Source organism: Chelon labrosus (assembly GCF_963514085.1).
Source record: "Chelon labrosus genome assembly, chromosome: 7".
Classification (NCBI taxonomy): Eukaryota; Metazoa; Chordata; class Actinopteri; order Mugiliformes; family Mugilidae; genus Chelon; species Chelon labrosus.
The window spans coordinates 20,703,231-20,729,867 of record NC_140343.1 but is presented as its reverse complement, the minus strand read 5'-3'; the positions used below and the strand labels follow the sequence as shown (position 1 = coordinate 20,729,867).

General features: G+C 42.0%; 3 protein-coding genes across 4 annotated transcripts in view; 2 read left to right on the top strand and 1 right to left on the bottom strand.

The window, feature by feature from the left end:
• Window positions 1-2,983: 2,983 nt before the first annotated feature.
• chd1l (chromodomain helicase DNA binding protein 1-like) lies at window positions 2,984-15,172 on the top strand. 2 transcript variants are annotated; one of them, XM_084548594.1, is made up of 25 exons: window positions 2,984-3,136; window positions 3,389-3,501; window positions 4,417-4,523; window positions 4,600-4,711; window positions 4,794-4,825; window positions 5,110-5,191; window positions 5,296-5,458; window positions 5,643-5,798; window positions 6,645-6,737; window positions 6,844-6,940; window positions 7,264-7,337; window positions 7,506-7,616; window positions 8,087-8,201; window positions 8,500-8,653; window positions 8,765-8,954; window positions 9,276-9,421; window positions 11,569-11,732; window positions 11,825-12,009; window positions 12,094-12,192; window positions 12,273-12,343; window positions 12,590-12,704; window positions 13,198-13,306; window positions 13,388-13,615; window positions 14,623-14,704; window positions 14,842-15,172. In XM_084548594.1, the coding sequence occupies exons 1-25, from the start codon at window positions 3,043-3,045 to the stop codon at window positions 14,962-14,964; spliced, it is 3,015 nt and encodes a 1,004-aa protein (XP_084404720.1). In that variant the 5' UTR covers window positions 2,984-3,042; the 3' UTR covers window positions 14,965-15,172. The 2 variants fall into 2 exon arrangements, with proteins under 2 accessions (XP_084404720.1, XP_084404719.1); XM_084548593.1 differs by having other exon boundaries at window positions 8,732-8,954.
• Window positions 15,173-16,133: 961 nt separating this feature from the next.
• traf3ip2l (TRAF3 interacting protein 2-like) lies at window positions 16,134-20,854 on the top strand. The gene is made up of 10 exons (XM_084548282.1): window positions 16,134-16,495; window positions 17,369-17,467; window positions 17,645-18,285; window positions 18,376-18,418; window positions 18,511-18,575; window positions 18,669-18,766; window positions 19,206-19,274; window positions 19,494-19,610; window positions 19,873-19,947; window positions 20,073-20,854. Exons 2-10 carry the CDS (start codon window positions 17,424-17,426, stop codon window positions 20,217-20,219), a joined length of 1,299 nt encoding a protein of 432 aa, XP_084404408.1. The 5' UTR covers window positions 16,134-16,495; window positions 17,369-17,423; the 3' UTR covers window positions 20,220-20,854.
• A 706-nt stretch (window positions 20,855-21,560) lies between these two features.
• Window positions 21,561-26,637, bottom strand: part of wwc3 (WWC family member 3) — a 28,161-nt gene continuing 23,084 nt past the window's right edge. The window contains exons 16-23 of the mRNA XM_084548281.1: window positions 26,408-26,578; window positions 24,693-24,829; window positions 24,461-24,608; window positions 24,212-24,376; window positions 23,985-24,077; window positions 23,667-23,897; window positions 23,445-23,572; window positions 21,561-22,317 (exon numbers count right to left, since the gene is read on the bottom strand). Of these exons, the coding sequence (XP_084404407.1) occupies window positions 22,251-22,317; window positions 23,445-23,572; window positions 23,667-23,897; window positions 23,985-24,077; window positions 24,212-24,376; window positions 24,461-24,608; window positions 24,693-24,829; window positions 26,408-26,578 (1,140 nt within the window). The 3' untranslated portion in view covers window positions 21,561-22,250. The remainder of the gene's footprint in view (window positions 22,318-23,444; window positions 23,573-23,666; window positions 23,898-23,984; window positions 24,078-24,211; window positions 24,377-24,460; window positions 24,609-24,692; window positions 24,830-26,407; window positions 26,579-26,637) is intronic.

Here is a 26,637-nt window from a genome sequence, read left to right as displayed (position 1 = left end):
TGAGGACTTGAATTAGAAGCGGCGTAAACTAAAAGTCAGCACAAGCTGTGGTCTGTATTTACAACAGTTGGAGTCTTTACTAGTACAATATCGTATATTTCCAATGATTATTTGTCCTTGTACTAGTATTTTCACTTTATCTTCTACGTTTTGCTCTCTTCCTGAATAGTCCCAGAGGTGAGATGTCCACCTCTATCAGTGGTGGGTAGACTTGTATATGAGTATGGAGAGTGAAGCGTTCTCCATAGACACGTACAATATACTACATGTGTATATAATACACATCTTGTCATTCTTAAGCTGTATCTCATGGTAATAAAAACTTTCCTCAAAGGTTGGATCATTCTCTCGGTTGAGCAAACCACTGGGGTAATGTGTTGAAACTGCCCAGGGGTCCTGAACAGACAGAGGCCCCTCAAGATTTTAATGCAACCAAGAACTTCCTGTTAAGACTGACAGTGTCAAACCACACAGAGCAGATGTGAATATTTCGCATCTATTTGTGACCATTATGTTAGAAAAATATATCACCAACCTTAATGATTTTAATGCACATTTACAGTCACAAACATGGGAATACAGACCAAAGAAATGTGAGTCAGACCAACACCAACTTTCCGACACATAATAAGATAAGATAATCCTTTATTTATGCCACAGTGGGGGAAATAACTATAAAACTGTAAATTTGGACTGTTCTGTCACTATCTTGTACTATTTAATTAGTAACATGTTTTATAAAATACTATCATCTAGAGCCAAATGTTTATCAATAAGGTGGAAATTAGCCACAGTCTCCTGCTGTACCTGAATTGTTTCTGGCCTGTTCCTCCTTAAATTAATTCGTACTGATTTCACCTTAAATATTGCACATGAGAGTCAGTTAAGATAAATTATATGTGTGGATAAACTAAAGGACTATCTTATTTTTTATCAGCTCTGTTTAATGATATTAAGGACTGTTTACCTTCAAACCTGCTAATATGCTTCAGTGTGTGTCCTAGAGCTGAAACAGAGTCACATCTGATTCACTCTAGCACAAAATATCCTTCAAAAATTTTTAGATTTACAGTAAATGAAGACATTTCAGCTCATCTGACTGCCTCGAAGTTCAGGTACCAGACATGTGTTGTTTAAAAATGATTAAAAAAAATGAATAATATAAAATTAAAAAAATCTCACGTTCACGATGAATGGATTTTGTCAGTCTCTGTCATCGGTCAGTTGTCGTTGGCTTTGAAAAGGTCGTCGCTGGAAATCTTTGTTTTTCAGAAATGGTGGCGCAAATGTTGAAAGCTGCTTTTTCTTGGAAAAGTTGGAGAGTTTGTGTACTTTTGAATTTGTTGTGATGCATCTGGAGACAGAACGTAGCAACGGTGGAGCCTCAGAGCTCAGGGTTCTACTGAGGAACATCTGCTCTGACTGTCAGTCAAGGTCAAGAGGTCAGAGAATAATAATATGAGGATTCATGGTAGAAAATGGAAATTATTTATTGTCTGTATTCATTAGGTTTAATGTGGTTAACATTTTTGCCTCTCAAACACATTATATTTTATGTAAATGAATTATTTAAATATTAACATATTTAAGATTAAAAACATCTTCGGGTGCAAATGATTTTTTTTTTATCATGAACTTAAATTTGTTTTTTAAAAATACAGTAATTACATTATTACATTAGTTATATTCTTTCCCCTTCTCTGTAAAAGAAGATAAGTAAAGACAAGAGCGTGTTAATAGTTTTTGCTTAATGAGTTCATTGGTTTTAACAGGTAGATATCAGAGGACACTAGAAGCAGCAGGTTGGTTCACATTGTAATGAAAGGGTCATTAATCTCTCTCTCTCTAATTAAAGTTCTTGTCAGAGAAGTTCGGAGCTGAAGGGGTGAGTAAATTCAGTCCTTACTCTAAATTCTGCAAGGAAGTAATGACATGACAGGCAGCTGTGATTGCAATGTGACAGTACTGGAAGACAGATAATTAATGATAATGCAGAGATACAGCAGATCTCTGTATGAACCTTTGGACTCATACACTTCCTGGCCTGTGTGTGGAATACAGATGCATATTTGTCAAACTGTTTCAAAGCAGCAGCTGAACATCTTCATCCTGAATCTCCCTTTATATTTATCTGTAGAGATGTAGACATCAGTGGAGCAGAGAGGACCAAGCTGATACCAGATTCTTCTCTGTTCTTCAGTTGTCTCGTCACATCAAGAAAGGAGACAAGGTGACTGAGCACACACTCCTGCTGCTTGATGCTTTAACCCACAGCCAGCTTAGATATTATTTTGTTCCCTTCTTGTTGCACTCCTTTTATTTACACGTTGATTTTTTAATTTGAAACCTTGTTAATAAAGACCTCAAAACTGCTGCACATACATCCACTAAACATTAGACGTGTGATGGACGTGCAGATCATGCCTATATTGCGTCCGTCGGTCCAAGACCAATTCTGGACGTCCACACGACGTGCAAACTAGATCCGCTATTTGGACGTCTAACCATGATCATATATATCAGACTCTATTTTACACATATACTGCAGTATATGTGTAAAATAGAGTTCTAAATCTTTGAAACTTCAGTTATGAAAGGATGCGATTTTACTATGTAGCCCCAAGGGTCATGGAGGGGTATTTAGTCTTGACTGAAGTCCAGTCTAATCACATGTTGTATATACCAGGTTAGGTTGACAGATGGTTCCACAAATGACTAATATACAGTTTATGCAGTCAAGGGTCAAAACACAAACAGCCTGATACAAAGACATCCGAAACACAACATTTTAGAGTAAAACATATATTTGTAACACTGTTATAAAATAATATATATATATATTTTTTTTACTTATTGCCCTTTAAGTAATATACATTTTGCTGTATGAAAGCAAAACACGCGGGTTTCCTAGTGTCACGTGACCCAACCAGGAAGTGTAGTTACACATGATCACGTGAATGATACACTCGCGATATCAACACAACACCGAGGGCTCACTTGTCCGTACATGTCTGTGGAGCACGATTTAGTCCTGCTGGAAACATGACAGACATTTTAAGAAAAATAAAAAACAGCGTAGCAGAGAAGAAGAAGACGCCTATTGCTCAGAGCGACTTACAGAGTTGGGGTTTGACAGGTATGGAGGAGGCTCGCTGACAGTAGCCTAAACTTTCAAACTAACCTGGAATAGTCTTCATTCATTCATGATAAGGTGGAGCTTAATATGACACTTAGCTAGGCTTGATGGGTACTTTTAGAGTTAAAACTACTTCGTCGGCAAACTTCCTCTTCAAACTTTTTCAGCTGTTCTTCACTTGACCGGATTGTATTTACTTATAAATCATATTAATCCCCAGCAGTGATAAGCTGTGACATTTTCCCCTCGCAGGCATACAGCTGAGAGCCTACCAGCTAGATGGCGTGCAGTGGTTAACTCAGTGTCTGAAGAACCAGCATGGATGCATCTTAGGAGATGAGATGGGGTTGGGAAAAACCTGTCAGGTGTGTGATCCTGTTATAAACCAACAATAGTGATGCATGGTAATATATGTATTTTAAAACAGATCACTGTGTCTAACAGTGTCTCAGTCAAAATATCCTGAAACATGATCTGCTGAATAAAGCTGAGGCATCGATAGCAGTATTGTTTTCACATGTTTTTCCCTGAGGAAAATATTTGCCGTACCCGTTGGGCTTCAAATCAAATGTCAGATCAAATACTTGGTTCTTGCTTTTCACTGGTGCAGATTAGTTTTTGTTATTTTTTTATCCTGTTATCCTCAACTGTTGGAGTGGTTTGAAGGTCAGTAATTGATCATTACTGATTGACACCTCCATCCTGTGAATACATGTCTGACAGGTTGTTTTGAGAACAGATGTTTGTTTTGGAGCTGCTCCCTGTCAGGATGCTGACTGACACAATATTATCTCCTGTGAAAACGTCGGGGAGCTCTTCTGATGTAGAAGTGCATCCAGGCCTTTGGCACCACAGGCAACATGACATGTCAGAGCAGGGAGAAGATTGGGGCAACTAATAACGTTAATTATGGCTGCCATCGGTGCTTTGTGCTCACGCGAATGTGGTACTGGGACCCTCAGTGCTGGGTTGTCATCGACAGTAACAGCGGTACTTTTCTGCTATAATTCAAATTTCCATACAGGATATGCAGGTTAAATAGGAAACCTTTTACTGTTTACTATGTTCCAATAGTATAATTTATCTATCTGTGCCTTGTATTAATAAGAGGATAAATTCTACTCCTTGACCTGTTTCCATTACTGAGAATTGTCTGAGTAGTTGCACCGAGCTGTGCAGCTATTGGATGTTCTTAAAAGCATGCATAACATTGTCAACTACTATGTCAGAATAATGTGTACTTTTATTACAGAAGTCATGATCATGATTTATCTCTACAGACAATCTCTCTGCTGGTATACATGTCTGGAGCCCTTGGGAAGAAAGGTCCGTTTTTGGTGCTGAGCCCGCTCTCTGTCCTGGATAACTGGAGGAAGGAACTGGAAAGGTACAAAACCATTCATCACGACAGCATTTATAAACTATTTATATAAAATCCTCACCTCTGTGTAACCTGGTTGCAGCTTCGCTCCCTCACTGACTGTGCTGTGCTACAAAGGAGACAAAGACAGACGGGCTGAGATTCAGAAGGAAACCAACACACGGGACTTCCACGTTCTGCTCACTACATATGAAGTCTGTAACTGTTCAGTGAAAGGAAAATAACTCGGTTTAATCTGTATTGAAACTGACTTTGATTTTTTTTTGTTATTTTCAGTTGTGTCTCAAAGATGCCTCATTCTTGAAACCGTGAGTTGAAATCTTTTCGAGTGACACCCACCCACACACACACACGGAACAGACATCCATACATGTGTTTGTGTGTAATTAAAAGTGATTGTCTTCATTCATCACTCACCACAGATTAAAAGATGTTGTCAGATGTTAGTTCGGTTTATTGATGAATTATCACATGATGATATCGCAGCATTGGTTCAGTGATATTGTGTCCATCATCATGACGTTCTGATCAATTTTCATTTGTTAACTTCCTGTTTCCATACAGTCAGTACTGAAATCAGTCTGCTTCACAGGTGGAAGTGGAAGGTGCTTGTAGTAGACGAAGCTCACAGACTGAAGAATCAGAACTCACTATTGCACAAAACCTTGACAACGGTACTGAGCAGCGCCTGGTTTATGCTGTGTGTTTTTTATATTTCCTTTTATCAGATCTTTTCTTTTGCTGTTACCTTGACACCTAGATCTTATTTCTTGTGTAGTTCTCTGTTGGTTTCAGAGTCCTGCTCACAGGGACTCCCATTCAGAACAACCTGCAGGAGCTATACTCCTTGCTGAACTTCATTCAGCCCAGCATCTTCACAGCGGATGACACGGACAACTTTGTCAACTCTTACTCCAACGTACAAAGTCAAGCTGCTCTCAGTATGAAACATAATTAACATTTAACAAAGTATCCACACATCTACTTATTTTTCAGCATTTTCAAAGATAAGAAAGTTTAATATTAGTTGTGTAAAAAGTGATTTATTGTCCTTGTTGTGGAACAGGCCTAACAGTTGTAAATGTGTCCACCACTGGGATATTGTGTCTCTCCTTCTGTTTATAGCCGCTGAGCTCCAGAGCATCCTGGAGCCGTTCCTGCTTCGTAGAGTTAAGTCAGAGGTCGCTGTCGATCTGCCCAAGAAAACAGAGTTAGTGGTGTACCACGGCATGTCAGCTCTGCAGAAGAAATACTACAAAGCTGTTTTGACAAAGGATTTGGGTGAGACTTGTGCACTGCTGTGTGCTGTCATAAATCATTGTCAGAGTCATCATAGGCCCTGTTTGGATCTTGCATTAACATCCGACCTGGGTATCTGGTTGCAAGTGGTCAGGTTTAACAGCTATGGTCTCTAATGGATCATTACCACTGTTTCAGAACAAGAACAGCACTGTTTTGTGTTTGTGCTTCATGACTTTGGCACACACGTTAAGTTATTATGCCCTGACGTTAGTTAGACCTGCACAAAACCTATGACTCCAACTCTGGAAGTTTCAACATGCACCATCATCTCCAGTTATAAAGGGAAATAAAGACACAGGTTATACATCAGCATGATCCCATCAATAATTAACCACATGCTGATACGTTATTTAATGACAGAATCACACTTGTGTACTCATTTTCAGTACTTTCATGTAATTAATTAAATTAATTCTTGATTAGATTTATTTCTTATTTAGTTAGTTAACAGCTGCAAGGACAGAATATTTTAAAAGGCTCTCATTACTAATTAACAGACATCACTTAGGTGCTTTTTCCTGTTCAGGCGATCATTTAAAATAGCGGTGTGCTATTTTTTTCTGAATGAATGAATGACGCAAAACTCCACTGACAAGAGCACCCCTGCAGAGTAGGAGGTCTTTAATGTGACTCAGGACACATTGTGTGTGTTCACACTACCGAAGGAATGCGGACACATGCGACCCAGACCTCCTCCGAATGTGGTCAGAGATCTGATCTCTTAAATCCGGTCTCAATGGGTCCTCTGGGTGTTCACACCTGTGATTTCCCAGGAGGGATGTTAATACAAGTTCTGAACATAAAGTCACGAAACTCTGCTTTCAGAGGCTTTTGGAAATGAGCAAGGCAGCAAAACCCGGCTGCTGAACATCCTGATGAACCTGAGGAAGTGTGTTGACCACCCATACCTGTTTGATGGTGAGATGAGTTTAGGGATAGGATAACGCTTAAGAGACTATTCTCAGTTAGTGCAAATGGAATCTAGAGGCATATTTCAATGTTTTTGTTCCTGTGTCTTGGCCAGGGGTGGAACCAGAGCCTTTTGTGATCGGGGAGCATCTTGTCAAAGCCAGTGGGAAACTTTGCCTTCTGGACAGCTTGCTGACCTTCTTGCACAAAGGGTTAGCAAATATATTTGTTATTTGGCTCCATCTGGTGGTGGATTATGTTCAGTCTGACCAGCTGTTTGTACATCACAAGGAAAGTTTACATGGAGCATAATAATGAGTACCAACATAACAAAAATGCTCCACATGCAGCTCAGTCACAATAGGTTATTAAAACTTTTAACACACCAATAAAAAGACTATGATAAATTTAATCTCATTACTTTCTGTCAATGTTATGCCTGATCAGTGTATATTAAATCATATTTCTCCTTAAATAGTCTTAACCTCATTTCTCTTTTCATATCTTATCTCTCTCTTCATATCTGTGAGTAAAGGGGCCATCGTGTCCTGCTGTTCTCCCAGATGACGAGGATGCTGGACATTATCCAGGACTACATGGAGTACAGAGGTGAAAAGGGGGAGGGTGACTTGCCGTTATGAGCTTCATTTAACATGTATTTAATGTCTTTCCACAGCCTGATGTATTTTCCGGCATTTTAAAACATCGAGATGCTATCACACTTTAACTTTCACTGAAAGGACCGTTGCCAGTGCTAAATCAAGCTTTTCTGCTCAGGCTACAGCTATGAACGCTTGGACGGGTCTGTCCGAGGGGAGGAACGAAATCTGGCAGTGAAGAACTTCAGCAGCAAAGATATCTTTGTTTTTCTTCTCAGCACTAAAGCAGGTGACTCAAACCTCAGATATGCTCAGGAAGTCAGCGTTGTCCTATATAAGGTTCAACTGAGCGTTACAATGTGCCAGCAGGGTTCATACTGCAGAATTTTTATTTCAACTTTGGTCTAATTATATCAATTGTAGGTTATAGGTAATTATGCTGCAAGGACTGAATTGCATTTTTCTAACCTACTTATCAGCTGTCACTGAGCTACACTTGCAAGTCTTTTCTGCATATCAGCAGAGTTCATAGCACTAGCTGAGAGAGGAAAGGGGACTGATCCCACAGAGATAAGAACTGCAGTCAAATGGTGTTAGTAAAGCTTTTTTTTTATATTCACAGTTTGTGTATAGTGAGAAAGGAGCCTTATTTCCTGTTACAGTTTATCTCACTTTTGTGGTGCATAATTAATAAGTGCACAAGTGTGCAGTGTTTCCAGTTATTATTGTGTCTTAGCTTTGTCACGCTTGTTTTTGCAGGGGGAGTAGGCCTGAACCTTACCGCTGCTGACACTGTCATATTTGTGGATAGTGACTTCAACCCTCAGAATGACCTGCAGGCTGCTGCACGCTGCCATCGGATTGGTCAGAACAGGTGACGTCTACGAACGATCATTCCAAGCAGACAACACTGCAGTATTTTAATCATATTTGCATTACTTGAAGTAATGTTTTCCAAAGAGGACATTGATTTTATGCAGAGCTCTGAACAGTTATCTGAGTTCAAGTTTAGTGAACATGGAGAGGACAACTCAGGCCATGAAAACAGCTGTTTAACGTCCTCTGTTGTTCGTGAAACAAGTCCCAAATTATCCCTCAAAATTTGGACACACACATTTTGACTTGTGGAAAAGCAATGTGAATCACTTTAATCTTTGACCTACTCATTACAGGCCTGTGAAAGTGATTCGTCTCCTGGCAAGAGACACAGTTGAGGAGATAATGTACTCTCGTGCTGTATCCAAGCTGCAGCTCACCAATACTGTTATCGAAGAGGGACGCTTCTCGTTGCTGGATCAAGCTCAGTCAGCTGCTGCAGGTCTACAGGTTTGTAAACTTTGAATCACACACACACACACACACAAAAAAAAAACAAGACAATCATGTTCAGTGTTTTCACCACAGGTTTTCATCACTCATATTTCCTGTCCCACACAGCTGAGCGAGATCTTGAAGTTCGGGATAGATAAGCTTTTGTCATCAGACGAGAGCTCTATACAGGATGTAAAGCTGGAGAAGGTCCTTGGACAGTCACATGATGGTCAGTGGGTGGATGAAGAGGACTACACCCCGCTCAGAGAAGAGGAAGAGGATGAAGAAGAAGAGGAGACTGAATCAGACGTTCAGAGTATGTTTCATTACATTGAGGTTGGCATATTTATTACTTGGTAAGAATGTGTCTGGTGTGGTCTGTTAATCAGGTTGTTCCTGTGAAGTCCACACTTAACATCATATTTCATCAGTTGGGCTCATATTTGCTTCTCCAGATATCAGCAAGTAGAAAACATTTGTCAAAACCTTTCTTATTGAGGTGTATTAGTTGAATTGTAGACCAGTTTTGCTGTTCATTAGGGCAGATGGTTGTCTGCTGTCTGTCTTTTGTGTTTATCATCCTTATGTAATCTAGTAACGATCAACCACACTCACCATCAATCTGTGCCATTTTTAGACCACATGTACTTCTTTGAGGGGAAAGACTACAGCAAGGACCCCAGCTCTGAAGACGAGAAGAGCTTTGATCGCTTGTTGGAAGAGCAGCTGGCCGAGTTTCAGCGAGCTGCTGGAGAGGGACGAGCTCTGCGACACAAAGTTGGAGTAAGACTCATTTTAACTAACAACCCGACACAAGTATGTTGTAGGTGGATTTAAATTTGACATCAGTAAATTCAGTAAAAGCAGGAGATATAAACCTCACGAAACCTAGTTAACATACTGTATATAGATAATGTAGCAGCCATTTATCACCAGTTGGTTTGGTTCATTTAAACAGGCAGATAATATATTTGTGTCTTTTTTACATGCAAATGATTGATCTTCACGTTAAATAATATAAAACCTTTATCCGCATTGTCCTGCAGTATCTGGACGTTAGTGGCGTGAATAAGATAAACCTTTGCGTAGATACCATCGTTCAGTTTTTTGTCACAACATGTTCACAGAACTAGACGATTGACTCTCAGTCCGTTAAACAGCTTCAATCTAGGGCATGATGGTTGAAGGACAAACCACTGAATTATGTCATATTCACACTTTTGGTTTCGTGTGCATAAAAGAAAATGAGCATTGTTGCCTTTCTTGTACTTTCACAGTTCTATTTATTCATGACAATATGCAGTCGTGTGTTCTCAGTCCTCTGGGAACCAAATAAACCAGAAAAAAAAAAAAAAAAACAGAACAGAGGTGACAACACAATAATATAACATTTTAGTCTTTGATTTTAGTTGATGTGTGAAGCCTTTCTGTCTCCAACTGATGGTGGTGAGAGTAATCACACACAAGCACCGTTGATGCATGGGTATAACATGTTGTTTGTCTAACCTCATGTTCAGGAATAGTCAAAAGATCCAGTTTATACTTCCAAGGCAATAGTCCGGTGTTTAAGTTGATGTCCTTGTTGTTGATCGCTTTCTTTCTTAGTCTGTAATCTTCCTCTGGAACACAGTGCAGTATGAATGAGTTCAGATTCAAAACTTTATTTGTCCCTGGGGGGCAATTTAAGGCACAAGTGAGCAGCATGACGTCCAAGTACAAGACACTTTTAAGGAACAAAAAACAAAAAAATAGAACAATACAAAGTATATACAAAATTGCATGCTAGTTCTGCCATTGACCTGTCTGTGAGTGAATTTAATTACGCTTGGATGCTTTTATTAATCACATCCATTTATCACTTTATTGATCCACTGTTATAGCCTAGAATCTAGACGCGCCCCTAGCGGCAGCAAATTACATTTGCTTCCAGGGGCAGTCTAGTTATACTCCGTTGACTTGAGATTTCGAAAAATCCAAAATGGACCGGGCCAATCACGAGTCGGTGGGCGGGCTTTATGATGACGACTGACCTGCGACCATAAGTTCCGTGAATTACGCGTGAATTCCCCATCCTGCTAGAACTACCAGAGCGATGGCTGCTGCTAGCGAACAACTTTCTTTCGAATCGGCTTTGGCCGCCACTCTGAAAGACTTGAAGTTAAGCTTTTCTCTGAGAAAGGAACTCTCTTTTCCGTCGCTCTGACTACGTCACCTTCTTCGTTGCTCTGATTGGTTGTAGCGCTATCCTATTGCGTGGAGAGGGAGTTTGAAAGACAACCGTTTATCCCACCCCTCTGGTTGAGCCCTGTCTATGGAGAGTGCCCAGACCGTACATTTAATGTGGGTCTGGCTCGTCAGGCTACCACTGTTAGAAATTAACAAATGATTTGTAAATCTGTAAACTACCTGTAAAGTAACTGACAGAGGAAAGTAAAGAAGATCAAATGATTGACAGGATACACTTCACATCGTTTGAAGTCTTGTCTTCTCGTCTTTATGAGAAAGAGTTTGATTAAAAATAATGTTGGGAACTTTCTGAATAATGACAACAAACTAGAAAACTGGCAGACTTGGTGTAGTGTGATATTTAAAATGTTTACTATGTTCAGCAGAATGTGGTTGATTAGGTGTAATGACGTAGTCCAGGGCTTGTGCAGGCTGCGCTTTGACAGATATGAACCACACTACAGTTTGCCTCGAAGCACACAGAGGCAGTTCTTTGCATTATGTGGTTGTGGTGTTTGTTTCCTGAAGCAGAACGAACTAGACAAAGCAGGAATATGCATCAATCATTTCCTAAATGTCAAACTACTGAAATTATACATATTATTTCAAAAAGAAAGAGAAAACTGAGATTAGTTGCCAGTAGTATAATTTCACAATGCTTATACACATGTAGCAGTGTCGTTTGTCCGTGTGTGTGTTTCTAGGTTTCGCTGTCAGTGGCCCTTGATATTCCGGTGAGGAAGAGGAGACCTCTAACTGAGGCTGAGCTGGAGCTGAGAAAGCAGAAGAGGGAAGAGGCTGCAGCCAAGAGAGCCAAAACTGAAGAGGACGAAAAGAAGAAGCAGCAGGAGCAGAGATACAAGAAAAAGTAAAGTTTTTTTTCATTCTGACTTTGCCCTTTTGCGCTAACGACCTTTCACACAGTTTCCCCTTTATTTGGTGTGTTTGTTTCTGGTGCAGAATGGCGTGGTGGGAATCCAGCGGCTATAGGTCGCTGTGCCTGCAGCTTGTGGACAGCGATGAAGAGGAGGATGACGGCAGCATATGCTCCACAGGCTCTGACAGCACAGATATCCACTATGTTATGGGGGATGTTACTCACCCACACACTGCTAAAGGAGATGCTATCATCGTCCACTGTGTTGGTACGCACTCTGTGTTACCCTATTACCATAGCAACAGGCCACTTTGTTTGACAGACTGAAAGTTAGCATCTGATTTCTGTGTAGATGACTCAGGCCGGTGGGGCAAGGGAGGCCTGTTTACAGCGCTGGAGGTGAGATCAAATGAACCACGAAAGCAGTATGAGCTGGCTGGCAAGATGAAAGGTAAGATTTGCCATGCTTGCAGGGAAAATGAGAACTAATTTCCATTAGATGCCTTTATCTGTGGTGTCTGGTTGTTTCAGATTTGGACCTTGGAAATGTTCTGCTTTTCCCCATTGATGATAAACAGTCCAGGTTGAATGGCCAAGACCAAGTAGGTTCTGATTAATTGAAAACTATGCTGTGCAAAGAAACCCAAACCCTCCTTGCCTGGAAATAACATGCTTTCATGAACTGCGTTGCTCCTTTGCAGTAGTAGTGATCTGCTGTGTGATACAGCTGGTTTGGGTTTCTGTGTTGTGGATGAATTGCAACATTGCGGCAGAGCAGCAACTGATAAAACGGCAACTATGATCAGATTATGGCTTAACCTGCTTCGATCTCCTTCCTGTCTTCTCAGTTAGCCCTGATAGTGGCACAGCAGAGAGACAAAGCCAACAACTTGTCTGGGATCTTTCTAACTGCTCTGGATGAAGGTCTGAGGAAGATTTACGGTGCAGCCAAAAGAAACAAGGGTACATTTAAGCACTGAAAATCGTTAGTCTTGAATTAAATTCTAAAATGCCTTTTTTTTTATTAAAATGAACCTCTCTCTTGCCAGTGACACATAGTGATGATGACAGAAAGAAAGGAGGGACAACTTGAAAGCAGTGTTTAATTATTGTAGGACTTGATTGATGAGATTTGCAGCACATGCGGAACATGCAAGTTGTTATCTTGCGTGCGTCATTGTGTGTCTGCAGTTAGACGTTTGCACCGCAGTTGATGATGAACACCACATGAGAGATCAATTTAAATTCCCTCTGCACAATATATGAACTGATTAGGACGGTTAACTCTAAAATTATCTGTCGCTGTTCACCTTGTGATATTTTATATTAAGCCAACTTTCTGAAATACCTTAAACAGTTCGTTTCAGCTTGGTGTCAATGTAGACATAGGAAAGCCAAGATGTTGCAGTTAACAGTCATGCTAACCCTGACTGAGTTTGTTTTTTCCCAAACAAAGCAAGTGTTCATCTTCCCCGTATCGGCCACTCCACCAAAGGTTTCAACTGGTATGGTACAGAAAGGCTCATCAGGAAACACCTCGCTTCCAGAGGCGTCCCCACATTCATGTATCTTTTAGAGCTTTCAATGCATGATCTCTAAAAAGACCTATCTTTGTTGCAGACATTTTCCCTTAACCTCACTGACAGATACTATCACAGCAGAGCTGTGAAAAACACAGCTCCGTCTCAGACATCAACATCAACAACCTCCACTAAAGCTCAGTTGCCTACTGATGAGACAGAAGCAGAGATCCCAGGCCCCTCTGCTCAGCTCCAGAGCCCCACAGATCTCCCCAGCTTCATGAAGGGAGTCTGTGTGTTTTTCTACAACTTGCCTGCATCGGAGAGGAAGAGGCTGTCCCGTTACCTTATCACATATCCTTTCAAACAGGATGCTTTTTTTTTGTCACTGCTGGTTGTTAAATAGTAGTTTGAGAAACAAGCAGTTATTAGGTCCTCTGTTTCTGAGTGTGTGTGGTTCATTGATTTTACATGCAGATGGATGAATCCTCTGTGACATCACTCATAGGTTTTAAAACTCAGTGTGGTAGTTTAGCCATCACCATCTTGGCAATGCTGGACTCTGCCTAGCTCCCACTTAACTCAAAAATGAGTGAAGAGGTGGAGTGTAAGTGGACCTGAGGTGGGTGGGTCACACCCAGACCAGAACTTGCAAGGCTGAAATATGAGGCCAACGTAGGCCAACCAAAAACTGCAGCAGTTCCTCAAATGGCCTCAACTGGCTCATTTCAAAAGTGAGTCAATCCCCATAGACTTCCATGTTAAAAATAATTCACATGTAAACAGCTTGGTACAAAAAACTGTTTTGGTCTTTACAGTTAATGCTTTGAGTGAACCGGTGGTGGTGCAACCAGGCACGGCCAAGAAGGCGAAGGCCAGAGCTACCACAATGAGCATTAAAACCATTTTTCAGGAACTGCAGACAGCAAGGAGGGTTCTTTAGTCTTTGTGTATAATCAATGGTAACGCCAGTGCAGACAGCTAGGAACCTGTAAGGGCACTCAGCTCTCATTCAGACTTGTTTAAATTATATCAAAGTTGATATAATTAAAACATGTTAGTTATATAAAGTTCACCCTCCTTCTTGTTTTTATTGTACCAGGCTATAAACATAAAGATGGGCATTTTAACATGGGAGGTCTATTGGGACTCACTGCCTGCCCCAAGTGACCATTGGATGAACTGCAGTTTTTGTCTCTTCCTGGTCAGCTTTTTTTTTAACACCCTGCATGTTGCCAGTTGCTTTTGCTGTGAGGAGAGAAGAGTGTGAAAAGCTTGAAAGCCACAACCCTGGTATGCAGAGGTGTGTTACTTACAGTGCATTGTCAAAATAAGGTCACAACTCCTTAGCTTAAGTTCACTTATGATGGAGATGAGGAGGATATCATGAGCCCTGAGGTCACCCACATAGTAGCAGAGGTGGAGAACAGCATCCACTCACAGGTTAGTGCCATGGTGATGGTTCATGGACTGCAATCTGGGGGTTTTATCTGGGGGTGAGAAGTTTTAGGTTTCAGAAAGCGTTTCATGGCACAGAAATGAAAATGTAACTTTACATCTCTGTGATGTGTGTGAACTAGGAGCTCCGGGATCTGTTGTGTCAGTACACCCAGGCTGTCCTGGTGCAGAAGGCCTGGCTCGAGTCCTGCTTCTCCAAACAACAGAAAGTCAACACTGCAGACTTCCTACACCTGCTCAGATAACAACCACCTTATTGCCATTTTTATTGACTGCACCAAATGAATTGTGTTGGCTGACTGACAGTATGCTCAATGTCAAATCATTTTATGAACAATTCTGATTTATTTGTGAAACAAGGAGGAAATAAAAGATCATTTTACATTGTACTAATGTGTTGGGGGCTGGTGTTGGCCTGTGTTGGTTTGCTACTATAAAACTAATGGTAATAAATCCAGAGTCATAAACCCAGTGTGTGTGGTGGAAATGGAGCAGACACACAGACAAACACACTTATATTTCTATCTTTGTGAGGACATCCCTTGACATAATGCATCCCCTAACCCATTATCCAAACCATGTCCACTAAGTTCCTTCACCTAAACACGCTAAGTGTAATCCTTGTAACGAACCTTCATGAAAACCCAGCAAAAATAACTCTTAAAAACTCAATTAACAAACGACCACAAACAGACACAAACGTGTATTTATATCTTTGCCAGGACCATCAATTGATGTAATGCATTCTCTAGCCCCTCACCATAACCCTAACCTTCTCAACTAAGTACCTAACCCTAACACGTACCACAACCTAATTGTTGCTGGTAACAGGTTTTAACCATTGACTGTATATACTATGGATAGACCCATCGTGACATAAGGCTAATTCATTAGCTGGCTAATTAGATAGTTAACTTAAGCAACCAGGCTAGCTATGTTGGGCACTGACACCGACCATATAGATAATACTCCAAATCCACCTACCAGATGTTCTGGTAGAAGTTGCAGTAGAGCGGCCAGGTATTTAAAATGATCCAAAATGGACCACAACCTCAAACCTGAAAGTTTGTCCTTAGCTCAGGTGAGGACTAGAGAGAGACCAAGGCTAGCAGCTGGCGACCTCTGGCAGCGCCTATACTTCACCTGTGACTCAAAGCGGTAATGCCATTAATTGTGCAGCAATTTAAATAAAAAAATAAACGATGAGTTGTCATGAATACTGAAATAAACTAGTGAGACCAAACCGTTTTTTTTTACCAGACTGTAAACATGTTTAATATCGCTGTAAAGTTGGGCATTTTAACATGGGGTCTATGGGGATTTGCTCCCGTTTGGAGCCAGCCTCAAGCGGTCACTCAGTGAACTGCATTTTTATGCATTTCCGCATGGGCTTCATTGTTCAGAACCGGTTGGTTTTAACCCACAACAACAAAATGTCCCCATAACATACATATTCCACAATAAATTGGTCCCCACGACTCGGTAAAAACAAGATCACACACACTCACAGAGTGCGTTTGGAGAAAGGTGGAGTTTCTCTGTTCCCCCGGCAGGGGGGCGGTGCTGCTCAGAGACACCGACAGCCAACAAATTGGCTCGACCTGGCGCGTCAATATTTTTCAGCTGTCTTGCCGAGACGACGGAAAGAATTACGGTTAACGTGCATTTAACCGGGAGAGACGTAGAGTCAGCTTTCTGTTTAAGGTCTAGTTTTAGATGCCTTTAGTTTACCTGAAGGATTTACCTGAAGGGGGAGGATTGACAACAACAACGACGGTAAGTCGTTACACTTGACTCACAGCCCTCTTCATGTACTTTCACAAATAACTCCTACTGTAGACGTCTTTGGTGTACTTGGAACAAAAACAATTAAGCTTAAACTTCGGGAACATATCTTTTCTACTTTGTTACCCCGGTAGTAGTTTGTTAATTGTTCGGATAAGTGTTAGCCTGTGTCTTTAGATGTAGTTTAAAGAGCATGAAGGCAGACGGAGAAAGATCTGGGTCACACTGTGGAAAGTGCAAACAAACTGTATGAGAGTGTGCGACCACAGATAAACTTGTGATTTACATTTACTGGAACTACCGGGGCTGTATGGGAAGATAAACCCACCTAAACTGAGGTCACACGGGCCTAAATTCATATTAATGAGCTTTGGTCTATTCTGAGGTGTGTGTGGAGAAAGTGTGTTGAGGAAAAATGAGCGCGTGAGTCTGTGAAGCCTTTATTACTTGTTACTTCACTAACACACGTGCTCATGGGGCTTTAACTGTGTGTGTGTGAGAGAGAGAGAAATGTATGGATGCGTGTGTTAAATGTTGAGGGACACTGTAGCAGTCTGTGATCATTTATCAATAAAGTGATTTGTTACCGAGGAATCCAGAGACGAGTTTTATCTTTTGAAAGTCGGTGAAAGATGTCATTTCCTATTTGCCTCATCTGTGTTGACTCCTGAGTATTAAGCAGCTCACGTCTAGAGAAAAGTCCCTTGTGTGGGAGACTGTGTCATGAACCGAATCAAAGAGACTCCAACACAAGTGTGGGCTGATATGACAATATGCCCTGTGAACTTTGTTAAATGCAAATACAACAGCTCTGACTTTTGGCCTGGTCACTTTGATTTGAAATGACGCGCTGATCCTGCACAGAGTTTCAGACGCAGCTTGAACCTCACACACATGGACTTCAGGAGGAAAAGACCCAATGATGCTGCCCACTTCAGTCTACTCTGTCTGTGCACCGAATAGGTGAGTGTGATTTAAAAAAAAACAAACAATCCAACACTTTTATCTTTTTAAAGCAGATGCTGTTTAAACATTTTGATGATAAGTTATAAAAGCAGAGCTTGTTATAAATTGGAAAATGCATTTTGAATACACTCTGGTGGTCTTTACTCATTAATAAATATGTTGCTTCTCTCTCAGTCACACCAGCCATCAGAGCAGCCACCACAATACACCTGAAGAGGACGATGAGACCATGAGCACACAGGAAGCCAGTATTGTTCACAAAATGGACTCCAACCTTGGTGGCCACCACCACCTGCCGGACCACGCCACTGTCTCTGATGATTCCCTGATCAGCAGACAGAGGCTGGACAGAGAGCAGGAACTCAAACACATCCAAACACACCCTCAGACCGGCCTGAGCTTCTGCTCATCCCAGTCCGCTCGCAGCTTGCCAGCTCCGTACAGCCAACCGACTCCGTTCCCTAGCCAGCCTCATCCGAGCATTGCCAGCAGCTGGTCGCGGTATCCCAACAGCCTGCTGTCCTGTCTGAGCCAGAAAGATTACTCCAGCTGTTCTGGGGAAAGCTGCCTCTCCAGACACAAGTACCTGTCCCTCCCCGACAGATACAGCACCAACATGAGCAGCTTGGAGCAGCCGCTCTCTCTGCACTCCAACCCGCCTTCAGCTGATTTGTGTCACCATACCTTGTCTCCGTACTCGTGCCCTCCGCAGGGAGCTGCCTGTTGTGCTCAGTGCCCTCCAGATGTCTTCAACAGGGGGCCTGTGGTCATCAAACACCCCTGGCCTCAGTACCATCCAGCTTACAGCCCCTACGGTAAATCCCTTCATTGACTTTGCATTAGTCTTTTATATAATTCACCAAAATTTAATTAGCAGTAAATTACTCTTCTGCTCACTGCTTCAGATCCAGGTGACTGCAGACTTCCAGGACCTGGATTCGCACACTCGTGAGTTTTAAAAAAAATAGACCCATAATTGTGCTTCACACTGTTTAATTCACAACTCACACTGCATAAACGTTGTTTTTAACTTCACGCAGCGCCCACAAAGCTCCAGTCAAAGAGAAGAACCCTCCTTTCAGCACGCCGCTGTCTCTGGAGCAGAGTGAGTGTCGAGCAGCAGATGCGCTGATACTCATGTTATTGACTGAGCTGCTGCACGCTCCTTTAAATATTTATTCTCTGCTCTTGAATGCAGGGAGGGTCTTTGTCACTTATGAAGCGGACAACGACAAACATGTAAATGAGATCATCAACTTTGTTGCTCTCCTGCGGCACAACGGGTTTGACACGCATGTACGTACATGTTTTAGCAAACAGCGCACCACCACAACGTCAGAGAGCATCAGAAAAACATCTTCTAGCAGACTAGATCAACTGTAACAGATGGCTCTAATGTAGTTACTTTACTTTTTTTTTTAGTTTGTCTGCTAATGTTGAAATTAACATCATGAAAATATATTCATTAATCCACTGATTCATTTCAAAACTAAGCCAGGCTAATTCAGACGTTTCTATTCACCATGACTGGATTTAGCTGCGGCCGTATTTGTGTGACAAAACTAATCAGTGAATGAGTTGGCCTCTTTCCTGGAATGACCATTTTCTACAGCATGATTTTTTTCATCTGAGTTCTAGTTTCTGCTTCGGTCTTTGTAGGTCAGGGACCTATCTCTGTGTTGTGTATTATCTGACAACTGTTTAACCGTCTGCCTGCTGCCTTTGTTTGCTTCAGATTGACATATTTGAGCAGCAGTTCAGAAGCATAAGCAAGATTGACTTCATGGAGCGGTACCTCAGTGAGGTAAAACCATTAATCATGTCTGATGGAAAAAAAAAAAAAATCCAATTAAACAGTTGCTTACTGTTGAAGTTGTTGCTCCAGCTTGAGCTCCTCGTCCTTTCCAAACCTTGAACAAGCAAGTTTGATCAAGTCGTTCATTAATTGCACAAGAATAAAACTGGCTTACCAACAGACTGAGCTGTTAAAGAGTATTCATGGCCATGTCGTGTCCTCACACAGAAAGAGTACCTGATCATCATCATCATCAGTCCCAAGTACTATGATACAGTGACTGCCTCCCCCGTGGGCCTGGAGAACGACGAGAGAACCTTCAATACGGTGTACATACATAAACAGGTCAGAGGCCTTATCGACTATATAAAGACTCTTTATATTTCTAATTTTCTCTATATATTTTTCAGTGTTGTTATATTTTGTATATATCTTTTTTCAACTTTGTTATTGTTTTTTGTGTATGTCCTTGTCAAATTCTGTGCTACTGTGACAAGGAAATGTCTTATGTCTTACTGCAAAAGATTCCTGAGCGAGTTGCTTTAAATAGCACTGACACTCAAAGGACGGTATGAATCTCTTGTGTGTGTGTGTGTGTGTTACTCAGCTCCAGAATGAATTCATCCAGAATGGGAGCAAGAATTTCAGGTTCATTCCTATTTTGTTCCCCGGGGCTAAAAAGGTAAGTCGCCTTCATTTACTTTCTGTCACTGGGTGATGAAGCAGTGCACAGCAGTGAGAAACACCTATGACTGAACCCCAAGCATCAGCAGTTTTGTAATCTGTTTGTGTGCTTTCTATGATCAGTGTCACGTCCCCAACTGGCTTCTAAACACACACGTCTACGGATGGCCACGTGACCGGGATGACATTCTCCGGAGACTGATGCGGGTCGAGAAGTATAATCCGCCTCCGATTGGGGAACTTCCAACCATTGTCTCCATCCCCATATAGAGGGCTGTGACCTGAAGACAAACGCTGGACTCAAATCCTAAAACTTGCTTTCTGGAGAGAGTGTCGGTCGTCGTTTAGGTGAAACCGGCACGAATATGCACAGTGTCTGTTTTCCTGGGATATATTCTGTGAGCACCTTTTAAATGAACGTACAAAGTGCCAGTATTGATGTGAAATGGAGGCACAGCGACGACAATGACGAGCTTTTTTGTGTGCTTCTCGCTGCTGCTCATTGTGCATCGTGCTCTATGTTTACTGGTGCTACTCGGAGTTTATTAAACTGACCGGTGTGTTGAGTTCATGAGTTCAGAATTCTGTACAATTTGATTGGACTGTAATATTTACAGAGTGGAACGATGGAGCTTTCATTTAGGACATGTCAACATTGACAGCCATATTGTCTCTTATTACAGGTGCCTATTCAAAGCAAACAGCTGCCCAACCGAAGTCACTGATAACATTAATGTGCTGTCTTACCGTAATGTTTTCTATGGCACTTGTTCCTCAGTCCATGTTGTTTATAGAGAATGAAATTGAAGGTTTTTCACTGGTTTCAGTACTTACTCTGAGGATTCTTTCACACCTGTCTAAAGAAGTGTCTGCTATTAAATTATGTTCAAAATAAGTTCATTATTTTCAGCCTTTTTTTTTTTTTTTTATATATTCTCTCAATTTACATTTATTTTTTGTGTGCAGCCTTTTTGCTGAACTTATAGGCAGTTCAGAGTGCAAGAGGTGAGGGACGATTTTTTTCTGTCTTTTCTTTCTTTGGAAATTGTAGCTTTGAATAGTGTGTTTTGGCTTGTTAACACACTCTATGCTACGTAAGACTGTTTTTTAACGCTGGCCCCAAACCACACAACCCAACCACCGACAAGCAGAAACCTGGACCTGTTTGCCCTGTGGGGTCATTTGTGCATTCTTCAAATAGTGAGCTGCATTTTTTTTGGCTCTTAACTGAAGATGTACTGACATGCCGCCGTGCGCCGTCAGACCTGAGCAGAGACGTAGAGCTGCTGCAGAACGACACTCTGCCTCTCCTCAGATTATGGTGGCTTGTGTGGAAAGACAGGCTCGAACAGGATGTCGTATCAAGATAACTAGCTGACACAGCTGCCTGCACGGTGTGCGGTAGGGCTTCTCAAGAATCGGCAAATTTATACTCAAATGGGTCATCGCAACCTGCTTGAGGTTAGAGAGAAATCACGTGTGTGTAGCGCTGTGACACACTTTAAGAAATTGTCTGTGTGCACAGTATTTGTTGTGCTCTTCATCGCAGCACAGGTTCATTTTTTGAATAAATGAAGTCCTGCTTTTTGCCTGCAACACAAACATAACTGATCAAAAGATGTGGATTAATGGTTTTATCTTCACAAGAGGTAACACTGCAGATGTTCATACAGACATCATAAAAATATCTGAATACAGGGTTTCATATAGCCATCCATATATTGAAAAGTAAATGAAATAATATTAATTTTAATAACAACAAAATAACAATAACATCTGTAATAAAAGTCGATTACAAAGTGACATTTTATGTAAATAACTCTTAAGAATTAGGTAAGAGAAACAACAACGAGACAATAGTTCCATTTTACTGTATGTAAAAACACTGAAGTGCTATTTGTTCAAAGCTACAACATACATTTAAAAAGCAGGAAGCATTTTGTTTTATTTCCTTCAAGGAAAAGTACTATAAAATAAGTTACAGTACAGTGAATTTGTCCAAACCGACTTTTGTTCCCGTCTTCCAGCTTTTGTGTAAGCACAAACAGAAGTGACTCATACAGGAGTAAAGTCTGAAAGTCAATTTCCCCAAAAAGGAAATGAACAGTCGAGCCGTTGTCATTAACTGTGTCTAGTGTGTTCATGTCTGTAACAGCCGCTCAAATGCTTCTGATAACTGTGAGTCTTCATCATCTGTGTGTCAGCTTGCCCGTGTCCTTAGTAGAAAGAACTTTGTACTTCATGAGCTCAGAAAATTTGACAAATACTTCATGTTTAGTCACATAAAACAGAGGCAAGCTCTCATACATCGTCAGCCGGCAGAGGAGGTATGTTGAACCTTGGTCTTGTGAAAAAAGCCATCTTCTCTCTGCAGACAAAGAACACAACTTATTATACTGGGATTCAGCGCCAGTGTTTGATACATAGACCTGTTGCTAACCACAATGATTGTGTGAATATAAGCCCTTATGATTCTTTATTGTTCGGTAATTTATATGTATAAATACTTTGGGGTTGGGTGGGACACTCATCCAGTCAAAGTGAAACTAAACTTGCTCTTTAGGGCAAATAAGAATATTTTCTCTGAAATCTGATTGGATGTTGAATATGTGTGTAAGATTGGCTCCTACAGAACGTGTTGCTTTATGAATTATTGCTGCCTTAAAGGTGCTCTGCAGAGCTTTTGACAACCAGCAAGGCAACGGAGCAATGCTTTTGCAACTAAATGCATGATCATGATCCCTTCCAATATACAGATGAAAATAATGCAGGCATGAATGTGTTTAAACAATGCACAATGTTAAAACTAGCTTTACAAGTAAGAAATAAATTGCCCTCAACGTTGTTTGCAGTGCTGCTTTAAATTGGGGTTGTGTGAATCATGTTTGGAAGAAAAGCCTACATGATTTTTTTTCTCCTTCTTGTTCAGCAAGCTCTCATTTCACAAGTTGTGACACAATTGGTGACATTTTCAGAAATTGTGGAGGTGGACGGTAAGTTACGATTTTATAATATCTGAAATAAGTAAATGTTTATATAAGTTAGATAAGTTCCATCCGCAGGCAGCTTTAGACCTCAGTGCTTCTAGCTTGCTCTACTGCTGCTCTGTGCTGGGAAAATCAGGACTGTTTATATTTGAGTCAGTATTGTAAAACCTCACTTAACTGTTAAACACTTGTAGGAGTTAGTAGAGTGTTATCATAGCAGGGTGTTTAAAGGTCATGTATCATAATGTAGCTGAAATCATTTCTCCTTTATCCTCCATCTGATGTATGAGAAAGAAGATGAAGGAGGTGTGGGCAGAGCTCAAGAGGTTTCTGAAAAAATTCTGACAATATCACTCCTGGATGTCTGTTTTCCTTCTAAAGGTCCCCTAATTTACAGTATGTTAGATGCATTTGCTTCTTCTTCGCTGTGTCTTTAATCACACATGTGACGTTAACGTCCCCAGTGGAGTAACACTGAAATCTGACCAGGAGTCAGCATATTCCCAACCTGAATGTCTGCACAGGCAGCGGCTCCTTCTGGCTCTGCCCTCTCATCTGCAGGACCTCTTTGGAAGCCTTCCTCAGCCTCCTTTCTGCCGCCTCCTCCTGACGCTGCTCCTGCTTGCTTTGGCTGGCCTGTAGAACAGCCGAACAGTCAAGTGCTGCTGGAAACTGTTAAATCCCGCATGGTACGTAAAGTAACTGCAGCACATTCTGCTTGCACTCTCACCTGTCTCTGGGCTTCTCTGAGCAGGCAGCGGAAGCGCTCGTCCATCAGGGCCCAGGGTGGGAGCTCGGTGGCCTCTCTGGATTGTGGCTCCTCCAATCGCAGCTTCAGCTCTCTGAGGGCGCTGAGCTCCTCCATCAGCTGCCTCTGACGGGTCCTGCAGGCCTGGAGATCCAGCTCCAGGTCCAGGGAGGTGCGTGTCGGCTGCTCGGCCAGGGAGGAGCGGTACGACTGCTGCTCACACACAAAAACAACCCTCAGATAAACAATAAGTAAAACACTGGCACATGTACAAGCCTAAGAACAAATAGGAGACTGTACCTGCTTATATCGCAACGTTCTCCTTTCCAGCGTGTTTCTGACAAAAGGTGATTTCTTTGGTAAGGTTGAGCTGTCGCTGTCACTACGATATAACTGAAAGAAGGTTTGAACCAGTAAGGTCATGTGTGGAGAGTATTCACATTGCTGTCAAAACCGCATTATTAACTGCCAAGTCGTAAATGTCGACGGTGACGGCCTTAGATCTTCCTATCTTTGCAAAAACTCACCCTGCAGACATACTGACTACGAGCGCCAGGTGAGAAAGTCTGAGAGCGGACAATGGTGCTGCCTCGCATGAACGGTGACGCGTGGCCCCAGCGACCTCCCCTCTCTTTGGGCCGGACTCGCACCGGCTCCGGGAACAGGCCTTCAGTCATGGTGGCCTTCTCCACCTGCAACAACGTAAGAACGCCACGTTAGTGCCCGATTCTTTTGCTGTCGGTGGATAAAAGTGAGAATGCAACACATGACTATACTTTTATAGTCGACAGTTTGCTGGGTGTCTGATCACAGCGCTCTCCAGTGGTGATGCAGATGCCCTCTGCACACAGGCCCTCTGAGCAGGGAGTTGTAAACGCTGTGCTGTTGCTGCAGCCGCTGTCCACCGACTCTGCCTGCCAGCTCCTGTAAAAAACACACTCGTGATGAAAACGCACATGCGCTGGAGGAGAAATGAAAACACTGGGTCGAAATGGAAATCACCGTCACCTCTCGGATTCCGCCTCCCGCCGCTCATCCTTTTTCTCTAACCTCTGCAGCTCCATCTCAGCGTCCCGCTCCTCCAGACGGGTGGCGGGGGTGTTGTTGGGAGCGGTGGTGCGTGACAGCAGAGTGCATACAGTATCCTGTGATGACACACAGAAAACACCATCTTCACACAATCAACGTTACCCCTCCCTCCTCTGATCGTGTGAGTTCATGTGAACTGAAGCTGCTATGAGAAAGCTTGTTTGGCTCGTGAAAAACATTCTTATCGCACTTGAATGAGCCGCGCACCTGGTGACTGTTGGCTACAAGCTGCTCAGCAATGCTATGAGGAGGAATGCCAGATATACGGTCCATAGAACTAGTTTATTACTCCCCAGAGGGAAAATGGTTTTCACAAGTGCATAAAACACATTAACACAACATAACATATACCATTATTTCACCTCACTCAACTATACAGTACGTGTGGATACAAATGATTATTGCGGTTGAGTTTGTTTGCTCAGGATTGGCAGGGCGGACAAAGCTAGTAGTAGTGGGAGTATGTGGATTCAAAGAGTGACCAGAGTCATTAGCTAGTTCTTCTGCAGCAGTGTGTGTTATCTTGGTGAGCTTGTTTTTGTTAGAGCTCATTAACGTTGTGAAAAAAAAAAATGTGGAACTTGATCGGTTGAATGATTCATAAATCAACAGACGGTGCTCTGAGTCTTTGCTGTTTTATGACAGTAACAATGTGTTCATTAAAACTTTTATTTGAACAAGTTCAACTAGTTTTCCACACACGGAGGTGTGGTTCAGTAGCTGTCAGAGCACCACTGAGTGAAGTCACAGCAGTGAGTGTTGACAGCTGAATGGTCTAATAAGGCAGTCTTCAGAGTATTTGTAGTAGAGGCTGTACAGGAGGGTACTGAGGACACAACCCTATGTTGTTCCCAGGATGACGGTTGATACAGTTACTGCTAATTCTTTCAACCTGAGGTCTGCTGCTGATGAAGTTGTGACTCCAGTGGATGAGAAGTGGAGGAGCACTGAGATGCTGGAGTGTCCTATTCAACATGTGGTGGTGGACTGCACTAGAGGTGGAGCTGAACTGACAAAGAAGAATAATGCAAAGTTGCCCAGTGATTCAAAATGTGGAAGGAGGGAACCGAAGAGTCACGCCACTGTCCCTCCCTTGTATGGCTCTGTAGGTGAACTGGTGAACTCCTACATCACATCCTGCCACTTCAGTTGGTCAGGTTCTGGAGGCTTCCTCAGTCTGCTGTGTACACCTCCACCCCTACCTCTTTTAGACCTCCACTGGAGCTATACCTTCTGGCTTGTGAAGATCTTCATGGATCAATAATGCCCGATTGTGTGAATGCAAACTCAATCAATTTGTATAGGTTGCAGACATTAAACTAAACAACAGGCAACAAGACAAGATACTGGCATATAATACTGATTGTGCAGTCAGGGGAGAACCTCTCCCAGACTTGGCTGGAGCACAAAGCATTAATTGAGCAAATCATTTTTCTCCTTGTAACACTTAGGATCACTTCTTTGTTGGTGATGTTCCAGCACGTGGATGGATTTGACAACTTTTCTTTTTAATGCCAACTTTATAATACAATCTGCTCCTAATTCAAGTTCTGAGCAGGACCCAGGCCTATATAGAAATAGATTCTTATCTGAAGAGTTGCTGTTACTTAATGAACAGATGTGTGTGTGTTTACCATTGATCTGGGCCTTTGCTCATCATCCTGGCCGTTGTGGTGTCTACGATGGCTGAGGCTCTTCTGTTCAGGCCTCTGTGACTCCGCCCCACTCAACATCTGGACTCGCAGCCAGTGGTAAACCATCTCTGAACTCCCCTCGCAATCGGCCAGGCTCACCTGGGCTGTGCCCTGCGGCAACACACAATTAAATCATTTAATTGAAGACTAAGAAAATCTCAAAAGCTGTA